This window comes from Dipteris shenzhenensis, chromosome 19, assembly GCF_047967505.1.
Source record: "Dipteris shenzhenensis isolate YYH24624 ecotype China chromosome 19, Dip_SZ_1.0, whole genome shotgun sequence".
Taxonomy (NCBI): domain Eukaryota; kingdom Viridiplantae; phylum Streptophyta; class Polypodiopsida; order Gleicheniales; family Dipteridaceae; genus Dipteris; species Dipteris shenzhenensis.
The window spans coordinates 40,173,296-40,192,266 of NC_141614.1; the positions used below are offsets into that span (position 1 = coordinate 40,173,296).

Sequence of the window (18,971 nt, forward strand, 5' to 3'; positions counted from 1 at the left end):
TTGATGATGCAACTAGGAAAGTGTGGGCTTATGCTATAGCTCGGAAGAGTGATGTGTTCCACGTATTTCAGAAATGGCTGGCCTTGGTTGAGAATCAGTCAGGTAGAACGCTTAAATGCCTACGGACTGACAATGGTGGAGAGTATCTCTCTCATGACTTTCAGCATTTCTGTGATATACGTGGGATTAAGAGGGAGCTCACATCCCCTCGTACTCCAGAGCAAATCCAATTGCAGAAAAGATGAACCGTACCATTCAAGAAAGGTTGCAATGCATGCTTTCCAATGCAAATCTTTCTGGTGGTTTTTGGGCTGAGGCAATGAAGACTGCAGTGCATGTGATCAATAGATCACCTAGTAAGAGTTTGGATGGTGGTATTCCTGAAGAGGCATGGAGTGGCAAGAAGCCCTTTTACTCTCATTTGCGTATATTTGGGTGTGAGGCATATGCACATGTGCCAAAAGAGCTTCGAAAGAAGCTAGATCCTAAGTCTAGGAAATGCATCTTTCTGGGTTATGGTGAAAGTGGAGAGATGGGCTATCGTCTCTGGGATCCAGAAGCAAAGAAGATCATACGCAGCCATGATGTGGTCTTCAATGAGAAGAAGATGCACAAGGCACCCATAAGGGATGTGGAAATGAGGAGAATCACTTTCCAGGATGTGAATCCACTTGCATATGTTGATAGACAGCAAGCTATCCATGCACCAAATGTGCAAGAAATGGTACCACCAAGTACTCCCACAGGTATACAATCAAGGGTAGATGATGGATCATCTATTGGTGGAAATGATGAGCCAAATGTGGCTGATATGCAGGTGGGACAGCAAGCTGAAATGCCCTTGAGAAGATCTTCTAGAGTGTCTAGACCGCCTGATAAGTTTGCTCCAGGGGTAGACTATGTGATGCTTACTGATTGCGGGGAGCCTTCTTGCTACAAAGAGGCTATGATGCGCGAGGATCAATGCAAGTGGGAGTATGCTATGCAATCAGAGATGAGTTCACTTATGAAGAATAAGACTTGGGACTTGGTTTCTTTGCCACATGGAAAGAAAGCATTGCCATGTAAATGGGTCTACAAAATGAAGGTCATAGGTGATGATGTGCCTAGGTACAAGGCCCGTTTGGTTGCTAAAGGTTTCAAGCAAGAGAAGGGTGTGGACTTTGATGAGATATTCTCTCCGGTTGTGAAGATGACCACACTTAGATGCATGCTTGGACTAGTGGCAATAGAGGATATGGAGCTTATGCAGATGGATGTCAAGACAGCTTTCTTGCATGGGGATTTGCATGAGGAAATTTACATGGTGCAGCCGGAAGGCTTTGAAGAAAAGGGCAAAGAGCATTTAGTTTGCAAGCTGAAGAAGAGTCTCTATGGTCTTAAGCAAGTGCCTAGAGAATGGTATCAGAAGTTTGATGCTTTCATTCGGTCCCAGGGTTTTAGAAGGAGTGAAATTGATCACTGCCTCTACACTAAAAGGGCTAAGGATAATAGCCTGATAATCCTGGCACTATATGTGGATGATATGCTATTGGCTAGCAAGAATACTTATGAGCTAGATGCATTAAAGGCCAAGTTGCATGAGGCCTTTGATATGAAGGATTTGGGACTTGCAGGTCATATTCTTGGTATGCGCATCACGCATGATCGGAGTAGGAAACTCCTTTGGCTTTCACAAAAAGAGTATGTTACAAAAGTATTACAGCGTTTCAATATGGAGGGGGGGAAGGCAGTGAGTACTCCATTGCCTCCATATGTGAAACTAAGTCATACAGATAGTCCCAAATCAGATGAGGAAAGGGCCATGATGGCCAAGGTTCCTTATGCATCAGCAGTTGGGAGTCTTATGTATGCTATGATAGCTAGTAGACCAGACATTGTGAGCCGGTATATGGCTAATCCAGGAAAGAGGCATTGGGAGGTAGTTAAGTGCATCATGAGGTACATGAAGGGTACCAAGGCGATGTGCATCTGCTTTGGTAAAGGACACATGCGTGTACTTGGGTACACAGATTCAGACTATGCAAGGCATGTGGATAGTAGGAGATCCACTTCTGGTTATGTGTTCACCTTTGCAGGTGGTGCAGTGTCATGGATGTCTCGCGCATAGAAGTGTGTTGCTTTGTCTACCACAGAGGCTGAGTATGTTGTTGCAGCCACACAGGGTTGCAAGGAGGCTATATGGCTTGATCGGCTAGTGGGAGATTTGGGGATTCATACAGGTGTACCGACATTGCATAGTGATTCCATGAGTGCTATTCAGCTAGCACGGAATCCGGTCTTTCATGCAAAGACCAAACACATTGAGGTCAGGTACCATTTCATCAGGGAGGTACTTGAGGACAAGCGCATAGAGCTTGTCAAGGTTCATACAGATGATAACCCTACAGATATGCTAACGAAGAGTCTACCTAGTCAGCGGTTTGAGTATTGTTGTGTATTGATAGGCATTGGATAGTATGCTCATTGGTTGTTCTCCCTTAAAGGCACATTGTCCTTTAAGTGGGAGGTTGTGGGGGTTAAAGGTCACTGTGCCTTTACGCCATTTATATACAATACTCAAACACATATATAAATGAATGAAAAAGAAGATTAGGGTGGTTGTGCACCCACTAAAACTTGTGTGGCTCTCTGTCTCTCTCTCTCTCCTTCTTCCGTTATTGCTTCCGTTAAGAGCACTCTCATTGCCTTCCTAAATCCTCATGAATGGCAGTAAACTTACCTAAGAAGTAGTCGATTGGTTCCCACTCCTCAAATTCTGAAGGAAATACATCTGCTATGCACAAGTGCTATTTCAAAATACAATTTCAAACTAACTCATTACACTGGTTCTATTTCAAAATACAATTTCAAGCTGACTCATTACACTTCAAAATCTTACACAAAATGCAGACTTACAATGCGATGGTATTGTCGATTGATTGCTTGATAGGAGGAAGGTGCATGTCCTTCCCCATGTAGATGTGTTGCACCTTTGCAAGCAATCCTTTCTTTCCAAGCTTGAACTTCATGATGCGGCCCTTCCATTCATGCAAAAGATCACCTCTTTTACTCTTGGGAAGCTTATGTGGACCCTTGGCAGATCCTCTCATGACTATCCAATCATTCAAGCTGTAGGTGCAAGGCACCCATTCACCCAGTGCATTTTGCTCCCATGGGACACATAGTACATGTATGGTCTCTTCACCATGCTTGTATAGAGGTCACAATAGCACTAGTGGACTAGAAAGTGCAGCTTGGAGGGAGAGAGCAGCTCCGATAGAGGGAGAGAGAGGGAGAAGGTATAGAGGGTGCAACTAAAGGTTGAGAGAAGCACCAAGAGTTGCTGTAGCTAGGCATGGAGAGAGAAAGAGTAGAGGGGGATGAGCAGCTACTCCAGGAGGTGTTATAGCTAGGAATGGAGGGAGAAAGTGCAGAGGGGGATGAGCAGCCACTACAGGAGGTACTATAGCTAGGAATGGAGAAAAAGAGCAGAGGGGGATGAGCAGCTATTGCTGTAGGAGGTGCTGCAGCTAGGAATGGAGAGAGAATGAGCAGTTGCTATAGGAGGTGCTGGAGAGGGAGAAACACAGTGGATTAGAGCAGGAGGGGGCAGAGAAGATGCCAAATGAGTTCCCACGTTTGAAAAATGGAGGGAGAATGGAGCTGGACCAGAGAAGAGGAGGGGGCAGGCCTGTAACAAGCTGAGAGGGGGGAAAAATTCACCCAGAAGGGCCCACCGCCTCTTGAATGACTTGTAGGTTTGTTTGGGGGAGGTGCATATGGGAGAAGGGTCAAGCATGGGTTGAGGGGGGGGGGGGGGGGGGGGATGGTTTGAGTTGTCCCCGGTGCAAGAGGAGTAGCCATTAGATGCTGTTTGCAGATCTGCCCACCCTCCACCTCAACATGGCATTGCCCACAAAAAGGAGCACTCCCATTGTTGGTACACCTCAAATACCTCACTAATCCCTTGAAATTAGGAAACACTAATTGGGGGCCCTTTGGAGATCCCAATTCTCGCCTAATGAACCCAGCATGTCCATTGCTAACAAACCAAACAAGCTCATGCATTGAATGAGAAAGAGGGCCTCTTTTGGGTGGCAAGATCTAAAGGATACAAGATTCCTTCTACCCAAAGGTCAAGATTCTTCTTTCCTTGCAAACAAAGACACTGGATTTTGGAAGATCCCCTCAATCCCAAACTGCATGTGCTTGCATATTCAGCCTCCAACTCTATGTGAACGTGATACTTGTTGGAGACGTCCTCGAATGGTGCCATGAGTAAAGGATTATGAAGGAGTGGAGTAGCAGGAGTGAAGAAGGAGTAGGTGTGGATAAGTAAGCATGGAGGAGGAGCATGGAAAAGGGAGAGGAGGAGGAGGGAGGACCAACAGATGAAGCGGAGGAGGGATGGAGGGGGGAGGACCAGCAAGCGTGGAAGGGGAGGGAAGGGGGGAGGGAAAGGAGCACAAAAGTCGATCATGTGCCCGAGGTGAGAGGAGCCCCATCTACCTATTATCCTCTTTGAGATTCAAAGAGAGTGCCTGCTCGTTTGCTGCTATCATCCGACATCTTAAGGCACGAACATAGGAAAATTTGTGAAAGTTCAAGAGCCCCATCCGTCGATTATCCCGTCAATGGATGGGTTCGGTACAGACACGATCCTAGCCGTTGGATCTTCTAAGTTCCTGAAAGAGAATTTACAAACTCTCTGCAAACAGGCTAGTTTCCCAGGATGTTTACTACCCGATCAAAAGTGACCATGCAATTATTATCCTGCAACACCATTGACGGCTGTTGAATTCCGAATTGTTGGATCGAATCCCAATCGAATTGCCATAATCCATTGCGATTATAAGCCATTAGATCTTGATCTCAATCATAGGGTCAGGAAAAGGCACTTTTTGTGAGCCGTTGATCAACTTCTAGATCTTACGGTGCGCGTGTGACGATGTTCATGTGCCCTTTGATTAAATTGTTCATCCTACGGCAAAAATGTGGCATTGCTCGTGTGCCCTCAGATCCTATCTCCCATCAAATCTAACGTCCCATATATTTGCCACATGTCGATCGTGCCTCCCCAAGCCATTGACAACTGGGGACCATCCTTTACTGGTTGAAAACTAGCTCTCAGCCTAAAGGTCGTCGGCTGCACCGGTTTCCTCTCAGTAAAAGAAGGCCAACGACGATTTCCTACTCCATCAAATGGTATCCGTCTGTAAAACAGTGTCACATTGTGTGTGAAAGGCACCAGTGCACAAAGACCTACAAATGTCCGTCTGTGTGTGAAGCTTGCTTTAAAGACGGACCATATCGCATGTGCTCTAGCTCAGCCAAGCAACATCTTTTTGACTTGGAACGTGCCCCCCCCCACTCATTATACACGTTTCTAACAAAGGCACGCAGAGTGAAACCTGGGCGTTTTAACAAGAAGTTCCAGACAAAAAATTCAACCACCACCTTTGTTGGTCATTGGATTGTGGAATCTATGTGATTCGCTTGCCAATCTTCTAGTCGATCTAGTTTGGAATCAAGGTGGTTTGTTTGGAATATCCCCAGGGTCAACATGGATGTTCCAAGGAGGAGCTCCTTGACAAAATTTAACCACCACCTTTCCAGAGTTTTGGGTCTCTGTCCGGAGACGGTCATGATGTAGGAGATGTGGCACAATGGTTGAAATCCTTGTTGAAGAGGTGCTTTGTTGAGGGCTGTTATAAAGTAGACGGAGGATTCTATGAAGTCATTTTCAGGGATGCCCAATATAAGCAACAACTCATGCAAAAATCTCCTCTCTTTTTTGAGAATCAATTGGTGCATGTTTATCCTTGGATGCCTACCAAGGAAGGATACTTCCCAGAGAAATAAAGGGGTTAATCTGAATCGAGCATGCAAGTAGGGGCAGGCAATCAACCCATCTGTGCGAACCTGCATTTCCTTGCTATCGGACCATGTGCTCGGATTTCCGACAGGGTTGTGCCAACTTCAGGCAACCATGTGTGCCTAATTCTGTTTGCAATGGATAGGCAACATGAATACCGGATTGCAATGTGCTCGATCGATCTGTCCATGCCGTAAGGTGCGACGTCATGCTGGGCGGCAGCACGGGCACGAGGGAGGGGGGAGAGTGTGAGAAGTTCTCTAAAGTTTCCATACTGGTAATCCAGGTGGACAAGCACTGGCATTGTGGGTGGGAAAGATCTCCGTGTTTCCATCTTTCAAGAACGGCTGCTGTCTCTCTCCCACTCACTCCTTCACCTTCTCAATCCCATAAATCGTTACATTACATGCACAATTTCCATACCTCCTTGCCATATGGCCACAGTTTTGCTTCCTCACCCTTTAGGCTCTTTCATCTTCCTCCTCCTCTTGACTGGTATTCTGTTTCCTCCTTGCACCGCCCATCTCACCCTTTCCCCTTGCCTTCTACCCTTCCCGCGTTGAAGATACTTATTTTGTTTCTTTTGCGTCTTCTTGTACAGCCGCCTTTCTAGGGGATTGCCATACGCGACTCGCTGGCGAGAATGTTATACAGGTGTGGAGCGCTCCTATCTTTCTCCTTTCCTGACATACTGCTGCTTGCTTTTCCCGGTTTAACGGCGCTTTTGACGGATAAAGCAGAGTCGTATTGAAGTCTTGGACGAGTACGACGCTGCCTCCAATCGGCGCTTGCTCCAACTGCGAGGTAACGGTATTTTTTGGGGCGCATTCTTGGTTGCAGCAGCAGACATTGGCTTCTTCCAGGCAACGACACAGATTATAATAGTTTGTATAGGAATAGCGATGGTAAATTATTCAAGTGGTTACCCCAAGCTAAAACCAAAAGAGCAGAAAACGAGGCGCAGAAGAGTAACGGGTTTCGAATTTTGCAGATCCTTGCATATATTGCCCACGACTAGTATGCTTTCCAGACTCGAATGTGACATGTATGACAAATCCGAACGGAGTTACAATCCCGTGTTCTTGCTGTGGAGCACGGTACTGTGTAATCGGCCTGTCACGATGTGTTTTCAACGCTCCTGCTGGGACTAGGAGTTGCGGTTTCTAAGTTCAAATCCACATACTGTTCAATTTGACGATAATAGCCGTTTTAACACTTCAATTAATTATATAACTTTCAAAGGATAAATTTAAGAGGTCAAATAGGTTTAAATTGACATTTCTTATTGTGGAGATTGTAAAGAAGCCTTTTCGATTCTAAGATTGGTGGAGTCTTTAGGGACATCCTTCCAATAAGATATGACATGAGGTGACTCCACCTGTGAGCATTGAGGGGGGAGTAGGAGTGCGTGAGAGAGAGAGAGAGAGAGAGAGGGAGAGAGAGACTCACGAGCCAACTCATACAAGAGGACTTGGTTCGGAAATCCTCAAAAGAGCTAGGTTCAAAGCATATAGAATTTAGTAGTGTAATGTCTAAAAGAAATGTTAGATGGTGAGTGATGAAGATCATTTAGAATTTTCAAAGTCATATTGCTAAAGAAATGCTAGGTGGTGAGTGATGAAGAGCACACCCTTTTATGTGGTAACCCAAAAGTAGATATACATCTTCATATTCTTATGGACAAAAAACAGGGCCAAATTTAAAAGGTCATCTTATGCTCTTCTACTATCCACTTGAGCGGTCACTCTATAAAAGACCATGTAACACGCGCAAGTAAGCACACATTTGAAATTACCCCATGTTAAAAAAATTTCATTTTTGGTATAATTGCTTTTCCCTTGTACATCATGGTATGAAACCGTATTTTCTTCACCATCCAAAAATAATGAAAATGTTATTATGTTGGGTATTTCAACATTGTTTACTACACCCATTTGCACCATTAACCATGGTCATTTCAACAAAAATAAGACAAATAAAGAGCGTCGAAATAACTGTGGATATAAGCATCGAGCGTGTGCATGCGTTCGTTCGTCTGTGCGCATGTGCACGCACGTGGTTTCACCCCAAAAAAATGTGTGTGTGTGTGTGTGTGTGTGTGAGAGAGAGAGAGAGAGTGTGTGTGTGTGTGTGTGAGTGAGTGACAGTGTGAGTAAGGGTGAGGGTGAGGGTGAGGGTCGGGGTGCGGGTGTGGGTGCGGGTGTGGGTGTGCGTGAGGGTGAGGGGGAGGGTGAGGTTGAGGTGGAGGGGGGAGGGTGAGGGGGGAAGGTGAGAGTGAGGGGGGAGGGGTGTTAACATCCACAGAGTACAGTCGCCGAATGCAGGGTAATCAGTGATTAGAGGAGATTAGGCTTCATGATTTACTTTATCAAACAAGCTCAAGGAGTTTGATCCCCAAATACCCCAAGGTCAACGATTGCAGGCGATGTGCACATTCTGATCTACTTCAACGGAAACGACCATGGAAGAAGTACATTACAAGCTCAGGGAGTTTGATCCCCAAATACCGCGAGGCTAAAGCGTGTAGGCAACGTGCACAGGTGGTATGTTCCAGCCACTAAGTTATAGGTTCTTGCTACCACAATTGTATGTTCCAGTGGCAAGCTACGGTTAAGTGGTGTCTTGCAGAAGTTAAGCCTCGCCACTCCAAGTTTTGAGCCTCATGAATGGGGTTTGAACCACAAATGGCTTAAGGCGTGAGGGCGCTCAGGGAGTTTGAGCCCCAAATTGCCTAAGCCTTAGAGGTGTGAGGCTAACACAAGTGCTATTTGGGAGCCCGTTAGGACACCTCCCAACGCCAGGCTTGTCCCAAGCACTCTTATATGGTTAACACAGGCGCTATTTCCACTAGTAGGGAGAGATGGAAAGAATAGCAATATGCCTTTGCATCCTATGGGCCTAAGAGCCTTTTATTGTAAAGAGAGGGAGAGTGCTAAAAGGAAAAGGGTTGGCCCTCCCTTCAAAAGGTGACTTGTATAAAAGGCCAAACGGTTGACTTTGGTCTTCATTGTTGTTTGCACAAGTTTGAATACAAGCTCCCTCTTCTCACTTGTTTCCATTGTAGTGCCCTTGTGTTTGCCACTCCATCCCCCTTCACTCTCCTCTTCCCCTCTCCTTCTCCCTCCCTTCTCCCCTCTCCCCCTTCCCTCTTTCTCTCGTCGAAACACATTGCAACAATCTAGAGACCGCTTGAGTGACACTTGCGGACAGCTCGTGCCTTGCATTGCTCTCACAAGGAGGATCTTGGAGTGGAGGCTCCATCGGCATCTCTTCAACATCCCCATGACACGTGAGTCACCGCCGAGACCGACACATTTTTGGTGCCATTGTCGGGGAATGAAGGTGTGCTTTTGCATTGCACTTGTCTTCCTTTGTTATCTACCCATTGCACAAGGCTTCAAGCTTAACTTGGAGCTTTGTTAGTGGAGTTGTAGGAGAAGAAAGAGTGAAGAAGTGAGAGGTTTGGACGAAAAAGTTAGGAAAGCTGTCATTTTCTGTTGGAAAGTCATTTTGGATCATTTGAAGCTTGTTTTTTGTGCTTTTTAGTCTTTTTAGTTCACAAGAAGATAGTTTGTGAGATTGCTAAGGATTGTGTGATGTCCAAACACATTAAAAGACAACAAAAATGATGATTCTTGCTGAATTTCAAAGTTGTTTTGTGTGCTAGAAAAACCCCCAAGAAATCTGGCATTTTGGCTTGCAAAAATTGTTTTTCTTCCAAGTTTCTTTCATTGAGTAGGTAGACTAGGTGTTGTAGCACCCCCTAGCATTAAAAAACTAGAACAGAAACTCAAAATCCCCCAAAAATCCACAAAAACCAGTTGGTGGTTTAGTGTTGCACTATCCCCACGAGTCGGTGCCATAGAGCTATCCCATCGATCGGTGCATTAGTAGTACCCTGTTGGTTGAACCACGTTGACCTGATGCGTTAGCTGTATCCCACAATCTAACGTCTGACCACATCCTAACCTACTGCCTTGATTAAATGCATGTCAGAGTTAATTATCCCACTAACCTAATAGGTGTTGACCCATGGCCTTAGAGCTATTCCAGCGTTTGTTGCTATCTCGTTATTTCGCCGACTAGCACGGTAAGCCACCCCCACGTTCGTGGTCATATTCGCATCTCACCGCCCATTGCGTTATGCCTATCACGTCGTTGCTATAATTATTTTGCCGATCGGCGCAATACGCCTACTTCGTCGCCCGTCGCTATTTTCTATCCCCACGCCCATCGCCATAAATACATCGTCAACTGATGCGTTGATCAGTATCCCGTCGCCCATTGTCTTAACATTATCCCTACACTCGTAGGGATATCACTGCGCCTTATCCTACTGAACACGTGGCAAGATTTATTCAATTGATCGTCGGGTTATGCCCACTTCATCGCTCATCGATATAATTATTCTGCTGACCGCTGCTCTACCTATATCCTGCTGTCCGGTGTGATACCCTATCCCTACTAATGTCTCCATAGAGCTATCCCTACGAACGTTGGGATATATCTGGGATAGCCATGGATTAAAAAAATTCCAGAACCTCAGTTCAGCTTGAGTTTGCCTGGTTAGAGGTCTCCTCATGCACTTGAGGTCCGGGAGAATTTTGTCCAAGGATCCCGCGCCAAAATATAGTACTTCGAGCTATGCTCAGCCCACCCTTCGCCCTAGCTAGGGATCCGAAAGCTCGATTCCTAGCCCCACTCGTTAATAGGCCCCCAACATGAAGATCTATCTAGCTCTGACGAGATGGAGAGCTTGGACGAAGTAATGCAATACCCCTTGGGTCCAAGGGCTTCCAAAGCTCCATTCACTAGTGTGGCCTCTCCCAACTCTCCTACACCTTCGATTGCATCCAAGCTAAGAGGTACATTCTCCAACATGTTTGGACGTTTAGGCCGAATAGAGTCGGCAGACATGGAGAACCCCTTCGACAGCATGTTGGCAGGAAGGGAAGGTCAACAACATCCGAACCACAGACCGAGATGAAAACCACCTCCACAGTCCTAACCCCCCCCGCCTATGCAAGACTGGCCCAATGGGAACACATGGATGGTGACGATGCATGGATGAGGGAATTCTGAGGGAAAGATCCTAGTCGAGGGGAGAACCTCCAAGGAGGGGCACCTTCTAAACCCCCAACAGCCCAGATGCCACCAACCTTCGTCAACTATGGGCACCATAGTTCCCACCTTATCGGCCGTTGCATGGAACCAACATTCCCATGCCCCAGGACCCACCTCCTCCAGGAGTACATCCCTTCCCATCCATACCTATTGCACTGATGAATGCAGGCCTTAGCACACCCCTTCCAATGCCGGTACCAGCAACTACGTAGATACCATCGCCAGGGCCAAGCTTAAGGCCAGCCCTGTGTCCCGTCAGGCCCACAGCAACACCACCCCCACCAGTCGCTCAAACAGTGTTAACTGATGAGGCAATGTGCACCTTGGTGAATGCCCTAGGACGGGGGGTCCATACCACCTCCACCCGCCCCAGTGTTTCCTGCACGGATTGCGAATCCCTTGAGGAGACGACCAATAGCTATCTCTAAGTTAATGACCAAGTTCCTTGGAGAAGGAGACTCGGTCTCCCATGTGGAGATATTTGAGCGAATTTGTGAAGCTTTTGGTGCTCCTAGGGACCTAGAAATGGCCAATGTGTTTGGTCTCAGCTTAGATGAAAAAGCAGGCCACACTTTCCTAGTAATACCTGGAACACATCACTCTTTTGAGCTATAGCATAAGCCCACACTTTCCTAGTTGCATCATCAATGAATGTCACATAGTATTCAATCCCGCCTAATGACCGTGTAGGCATGGGACCACATACATCTGAATGCACCAAATCAAGATTTTCAAACTCTTTCTTTCCCCTTCTTTTATGGGCTGATTTAGTCTGCTTCCCATAGAGACAGTGCTCACAAAATTCAAAATCAGAGAAACTCAAATGCGGTACATAACCCAAATGGCATAAGAGTTTCATTCCATTCTGGCTCATGTGCCCCAACCTGCAATGCCACAAAGAAGTGCTTGGATGCTTGGTTATTGCAACAACATGATCAAATACCCCTGATACATGTAAGGGATACAAAGTCCCACACTTGGCTCCCCTGGCCAAAAGCATAGAGCCCTTCTGAATTTTCCAACTCTGAAAGCCAAAAGTGGTGTGAAAACCAGCATCATCTAGTTGACCCACTGAAATAAGACTCTTGGTCAGCTTAGGCACATGTCTCACATGTTTCAAAATAAATGTGGACCCATTTGCAAAAGAAATTTTTATGTCACCTACTCCCACTATGTCACATGCATAGTCATTTCCAAGATGCACACAAACTGTCTTTCCACTGTCATAAGTGGAGAACCATTCCCTGTGGGGAGTAACATGGAATGAAGCACCAGAATCCAAAATCCAATCCTGGGAATATGTATCATTTGAAGTGGTAAGCAACTCTGCAGATAAACTAGACATGAAGAGAACGTCATTGTCACTATCATGTGTGACTGCATTGATCTCCTTGATCTTCACTTTTCCTTTGTCCTCCCTTGGACTCTCTTCCTTTTTTTGCACCCCAATTTGCATTCTTTTTCTTATCCTTTTGCTCTCTTTTCAGCTTGTAGCAATCCTTTTTCATATGGCCCTTCTTGCCACAGTGGTAACACTCAATGTTCCGTGCCCTGGATTTGCTACGAGACTTCCCTCTTTCTTGGGACTTCCCTCTCAACTGTGATCTGCCCCTTTGCACATTTAAGGCTGCATCCTGCTTGTTGCCATCCATAGACTTCCGTCTAATCTCCTCGGCCAACAAGCTACCTACAACATCATCAAATTTCAGTACTCCACCAGGTGCAGAGTTACTGACAGCTATACGGAAGGTATCCCATGAGGATGGCAATGAACATAAGAGAAATATTGCCTTAGTCTCCGCATCAAAATTCATCTTCTGAGCCTGAAGCTGGCTGAAAATAATATTGAATTCATTCAAGTGAGAAGCAATGGAGACCCCTATCTTCATCTGCAGCTCAAACAACCTCTTCATGAGGTAAACTTTATTAGAGGTAGTTTCTTTTTCATAAGTGGCACATAGTTTCTTCCACAAATCTTCCGTAGTCTACTCATTTACTACTGTGAAATAAACTGACTCTGCAAGATGAAGTCTAATAGTAGATTTTGCTAATGCATCCAACTCATTCCAATCATCCTCAGACATATTTGCAGGCTTAGCTTCAATCCCTGCCAAGGGTTTAATCTGCTTCTTTTGAATAAGCACATCCTTATTTGTTCTTTCCACAAAGAAAAGTTTGTCCCATCAAACTTTTTAATGCTAAAAAACTCCTTTTCAGACATGGAAGAGGATGCCATGATGCAAATGAAGCAAAAATCCCAAATGCTAGTGCCTATAAGAGAGAATCACACCAAATACTAGGTGCACCCAAATGTGTCTGCCACAATAGACTAAAATATCACCAAAACTCATGTCTCAAAGCATTTGACTCATGTGCATATACTATGCATCCATATGAGCAAATCTAGCCCAAAAGAAAATGCCAATTGCAACGGCAATCCAAAATGCCAATAAGTGCCAAATGACTCAAGCATAAACACCGTCCACTGGCATATGCATTAATAATATCTCATCAAAGAGAGCATAGCACTATCAGTGCATCATCTGCAATGTGTCAAAGCTGTCCCTTAGCATAAAATAGCATCCATGTGCAAAGCGTCCATAAAAATAGCATCCCACAAGGCAATTTGGGCTTATCAGCGCATCCAATAAGGACCGCAATGCATCCAAATGGCCTATAAATCATCCACTGCAACCAATGCACACCACGAATGAGCACACACTCCTCAAACTGCAACTAGAGTGATCTGCATAAGGTTTGCTCAAGAAATCATGGTCCCACGGTAATGACCGCTACTGAAAATAGAACCTGAGATGCCTCAAAACATGGGCGCCATTGCATAATCGAACTCAGCAAGAAAATCTGCAAATATCTCTCCTCTGCCGGAACTCCAAAATTCCAACCGATGAGTGAGAAATGGGAGTCAACACTTATCCACTGCCATGTGGCATAAATCTAAGGTTTCAAAACCTTAGAATGAAAAATGCATAATAGAGAGACGAAATCAAATACACAGAGATCTATAACTCTAAAAATACTCCACCAAATTGCGCAAGAACTGAAAGGTAGGGGTTTTTGGGTGTCCGGAATGCAATGGGACAGACGGTTAACCATGGTCTCAATCACTGGGTTCAACACACGGATTGAAAAACGTTTTTGGAAATAGAGCTATTTGTAAACTCCACCGGAGTGCGAATGATGAGCAACATAGAAGTTTTAGGACCTCTTGAGTCCACTGGAACTGACGGATTTGCAAATGGTTGCTCCAAACTTGAGTTCGAACACCCAGGCAGAAAAATGCATGATCTCAGATTCAAGAATGAAGGTATTTCCAAGCTCCTGAAGTGAAATGGACACCAAAAGCAAGCAATAGTTGCCTCTACAAGTCAATACGGAGTCTCTGTCATCGAACGGAATAGGGAAAAGCTCAGAAAACGACTTTTTTTTGGAAAACACTTAACAGGCTCTCAAAACCACTTCGCAAAAACAAAGTGACTTTTCCAAAGGTTCCTCCAAGGTCTCTGCACACTCGGATGCAAGTAAAGTCACCCACAAAGCTTCCCACAGAGCTTCTCCTTCCTCCCACAGAGCTACTGAGCTTCAAGCATTCATGCACGCTCAGCTAGATCACCCGGGCTCTGATACCAGTTGAGAGTGCTCTCAATGGAAGCAAGAACGGAAGAGGAGAGAGAGAAATAGAGAGCCACACAAGTTTTGGTGGGTGCAGAACCCCCTAATCTTCTTTTTCATTCATTTATATATGTGTTTGAGTATTGTACATAACCGGGGTAAAGGCACAGTGACCTTTAACCCCCACACCTCGCCCTCCTATAAGGAGACCTATCTTGACCCGGTCTTAGAAAAGAAATACGTAAAAGATGTCCAGAACTTGGTACGGGATTGCCAAGAGAAGTTCGAGCATCGACTCAAAGCAAGTAGAGGGTCAGATACTATTCATCCAGCCCACCTAATGGGCCACCGAGGGGCAAAATCGCTCAAGGTACCAGAAAGAGTGGAGGAAGAGGAACACCTCAGCTTCGATCAGTCAGAAGCTCCAGATCTGATGCAGAAAATGCTCCAGGAAGATCGAGTGCTGCAAAACCTCCAGGAGGAAGGAGACCTGTATGCTTTAAGGACTTGTTATCTAGAAGGAGAGGCTTCACAAGAATCCTACGATAGTGCTGGGTTGGCTACCTTCCTATCGACAGAGGTAAAAATGCCGATCGCTTCCTTGCTAAGAGAAAATCCCATCCTATGGCACGATCTATCTAATACAAGAGGTTCATTCTATTCAATGCTAATCCTTTTGGAGTTCGACTTCATAGTCATTGTACGTAAAGGGAGAACCCATGTCCTAGCCAACCACGTGTCAAGAATCCCAAATGGTGAAGCCCCAACAATGAGAGTAGAAGATGATCTCCCAAACGCTTCTCTCTTCTTCCTCAACATCATCCCTAAGTGGGCCCCCAAAATCGGCCACTACCTGGAAAACAGACTACCCCTGGGCTAGGCCCTTAAGAAGGATAGAACCCGCAAGCTCATTAAGGATGCAATGCCATATCAATTGATAGCATCTTGCAAAGATGTGTGTGTGAACACGAATACATTGATGTGCTTGAAGAAAATCGCAAGAGGTCATTTTGCCGCCGCTGATGTTACAACACGTAAGGTGTTGCAAGTTGCCAAAATCTTGACCGATCAACTCTTTGAGAAATGAGGCATCGATTTTATTGGACCCATAAGCCTAGTAGCTAAGGGAACTGGGGCTAGATACATCATCTTGGCAACGGATTACTTCACCAAGTGGGTAGAAGGGAGAGCCACTGTGAAGGACGATGCAAGATCCACGGCCAAATTTTTATATGAACAAGTCATCAAGCGGTTCAGATGTCCCTTAGAGTTAGTCAGCGACCGAAGAACTCACTTCCTCAACGAAACGATAGCAATCCTGACTAGTGAGTTTATGATCATACATAGGAAGTCAACGCCATACAACCCTAGGGCAAATGGCTTGGCTAAGAGCTCCAATAAAACGTACTGTAAGATCATCACTTGTACAAAAGAAGCCAGTCGCACTGACTCCCAGGGAGCATAAGCTCACAGCCACGTTATGAGCCTACAGGACCCCCTACAAAGTGGCCATGCACTATACCCCTTTAGCCTAGCCTTCAGGGTGGAGGCAGTGATGCCGATGGAGTATGTAGTGCAAAGCCTTCACCTTACCACCATTAAGGAAGACTTACAGAGAACGTGTTAGCAGAACGGCTAGTTGACCTCAAAAGGTTAGAAGAGATAAGGTTGCGTGTAGCCTATTAGATATGCTCAATGCCCCACCCTGCTGGTAACCACCGGTGGTCCAAGGTGCTCAAGTTGTAAGGCCCCCATATGAGGAGAAGCCATGTGTGAGCCCGGGACACTGGATGGATCCTGACTTGCATGTCAAATGAGGTCTATCAACAACGAGACTGTTGATGGTAAAAAGCCCGTAGAAAGGTGATTGTGTGGGAGCCCCTTATTCTTGCTGGGGCCTGGGGGCCAGCTCCCCCCTTGGTGGGGGTAAGAGCCCTTGAGGCGATGGTATAGGGAATATTCCCTGAATATTCCACCGACTAGGTTGACAAGTCGGCTCCACCGACTAGGTTGACAAGTCAGTTCCACCGGCTATGTTGATCCGACTACCGCCCTCATAGCTATAAAGAGGTGACCTCCCCAGTCCATTGTTTCAGATCAGATCATATCTTTCAACTAGTAGCTCTTCACCTAGTATTTGTCTAGATCGCCATCTAAGCTCCACTGTGGGAGTGCACGGGTGGACAGAGCCATCATCTGTACTACATCAGTATTGAAGGAAAATTTTGTTCCTCTCCAATTTGCTGTGTACTCTCTATTCTTTGTTCAGTTTCTGTTCCGCTGCATTGTGTAATTTAACATGGTATCAGAGCCTAGGCGGCGGCTCTAAGGATCGAAGAATAGAAGAGAGGCAAGGGCTTCAACAGCATATGGAGTGATGGCAACAGGAAGCGGCTCAACAGAAAGTGGCTTGAGTTCAGTAGATGCTGCTGCACCAACAATCCAGTCATTGAGGATTCGCCCACCAGCCTTCATTGAAGGCAAGCTAGATGGTATGAACTACACTCTGTGGAAGTTTAAAATTACTGCTATTCTGGATTCATATGAGCTTCTGGAGACAGTACTGGGGACTGGCCCAGAACCACAAGGAACCCCCGACCCAGCAAATTTGGGGAGTACGATACCTCCTAATGCCGACCTTCTACGAGCTTGGAAATGCAAGAACACAAATGCTATGTGTGCCCTGGTTACAGGTACTACTGATAGTGTTTTGACCTTGATTCAACATACATCTAAGGCAACTGTGGCGTGGAATATATTAAAGAGTCAGTATGAGACACGGAATCAGACAAGGATCCAGAACCTAGAGAATTAGCTCGCAGCTGAGAAGTTTAATGAAGGAGAGAGAGTGGAGGCGTTCATAACCCGAATTAAAAATCTACGTGACCAGATGGCTGGTGTTGGGATACAAAAGACTAGTGAAGAGCTAGCTCGGTGGTGTCTCCAGATATGTCCACCAAGGTCTGATGGACTGGTAATAGCACTTAACACTTAGGTGAGACCCTAACCATTGTCATTTGAGGAGTTATGTGCTTTACTTATGGAGGAGGAATTGAGGCTTAAAGCTCGAGATGGAGGTGGCAATGGGGATGCTGCATTCTCTGCCACTGCAAAAGGCAAAGGTGGTCCTTCACCAAAGGTGATTCCTCTACTAGTGGTGACAAAAAGAAGAAGGGCAGCAAGAAGAAGTTTCAGGGAGAATTCTTCTATTGCAAGAAGAAGGGCCATGTGATTGCAGATTTCCGGTTCAATAAAGCAGATGAAAAGAATGGTACCCTGAAGAAGACAGATAAGGGGAAAGAGATAGCTGGAAGCAGAGTTGGATCTATTTCTGGCAGGAAGAGTGTTCCTCAGTTCAAGAAGCTTCAACCACTAATTCATGGGTGTTGGATAGTGGTGCCTCCCGTCACATGACTTGCAAGAAGGGTCTATATTGTTCCATGTACCCTCTATAGGAACCCATCACTGTGATGGTTGGTAATAATGCAAAATGCCCTATTGAGGGTACAGGTATAGTTTCATTTGTTTCTATAAATGGAGATGTTAAGAAACTATCTAATGTGCTGTATGTTCCACAAATCAAGAGAAATTTGCTATCAGTTGCTTCCATAATTGACCTTGACCATGAGGTGAGGTTCAACAAGATAGGAGCAAAAATTCTGGATAGTGCTGGCAATCTTGTTGGCATAGGAGGAAGGAGGAACAACCTATATGAGTTAAGTGCTCTTACAGCCACCGCTGGAGTGGGCACAAGCAGACTTTGGCATGAAAGATTTGGCCACATCGGATTTGCAGTGCTGAAGGAGATGTAGAAGCAAGGTATGGTTGCTCACTTACCTGCAGTAGTAGAAATCAAAGAACTGTGTGAAGCTTGCATGATGGGCAAGCAATAGAGAAAGGCATTCCCACAAGAAAGAAAGAATAGAGCAAACGCTCCTCTAGAGTTGGTGCATGTTGACTTGTGCGGTAAGATGCCTACATAGGCCTTGGGGGGATCTTCCCATTTTTTATTGATTGTCGACAACTATAGTAGGAAGATACTTTCTTCGCAAAAAGGCTCAAGCTTTTGGTAAATTGAAAGAATGGCTACAACTTGTTGAAAATGAAACAAGGAGAAAAGTGAAGAAAATCATATCAGATGGTGGTGGTGAGTTTGTTTCCACAAAGTTTGGAGATTTTTGCAAGAGCACATGGATCAAGCGACAAACGATGACACCACATATGCCTCAGCAAAATTCAATTGTTAAACGCCGAATGCGGACCACCGTGGAGATGGGGAGGTGTATGTTGAAAGGTGTTAGACTACCAAACCACTTTTGGGCTGAGGTTGTCATTACTATGGTTTACATCCTTAATCATA

At 45.5% G+C, this 18,971-nt stretch overlaps 1 protein-coding gene across 1 annotated transcript; it reads left to right on the plus strand.

Moving 5' to 3' along the window:
* Positions 1 to 6,223: 6,223 nt before the first annotated feature.
* Positions 6,224 to 7,317, plus strand: LOC147890463 (uncharacterized). The gene is made up of 4 exons (XM_087390136.1): positions 6,224 to 6,352; positions 6,459 to 6,511; positions 6,598 to 6,661; positions 6,849 to 7,317. The coding sequence occupies exons 1-4, from the start codon at positions 6,292 to 6,294 to the stop codon at positions 7,022 to 7,024; spliced, it is 354 nt and encodes a 117-aa protein (XP_087246262.1). The 5' UTR covers positions 6,224 to 6,291; the 3' UTR covers positions 7,025 to 7,317.
* Positions 7,318 to 18,971: the final 11,654 nt, after the last annotated feature.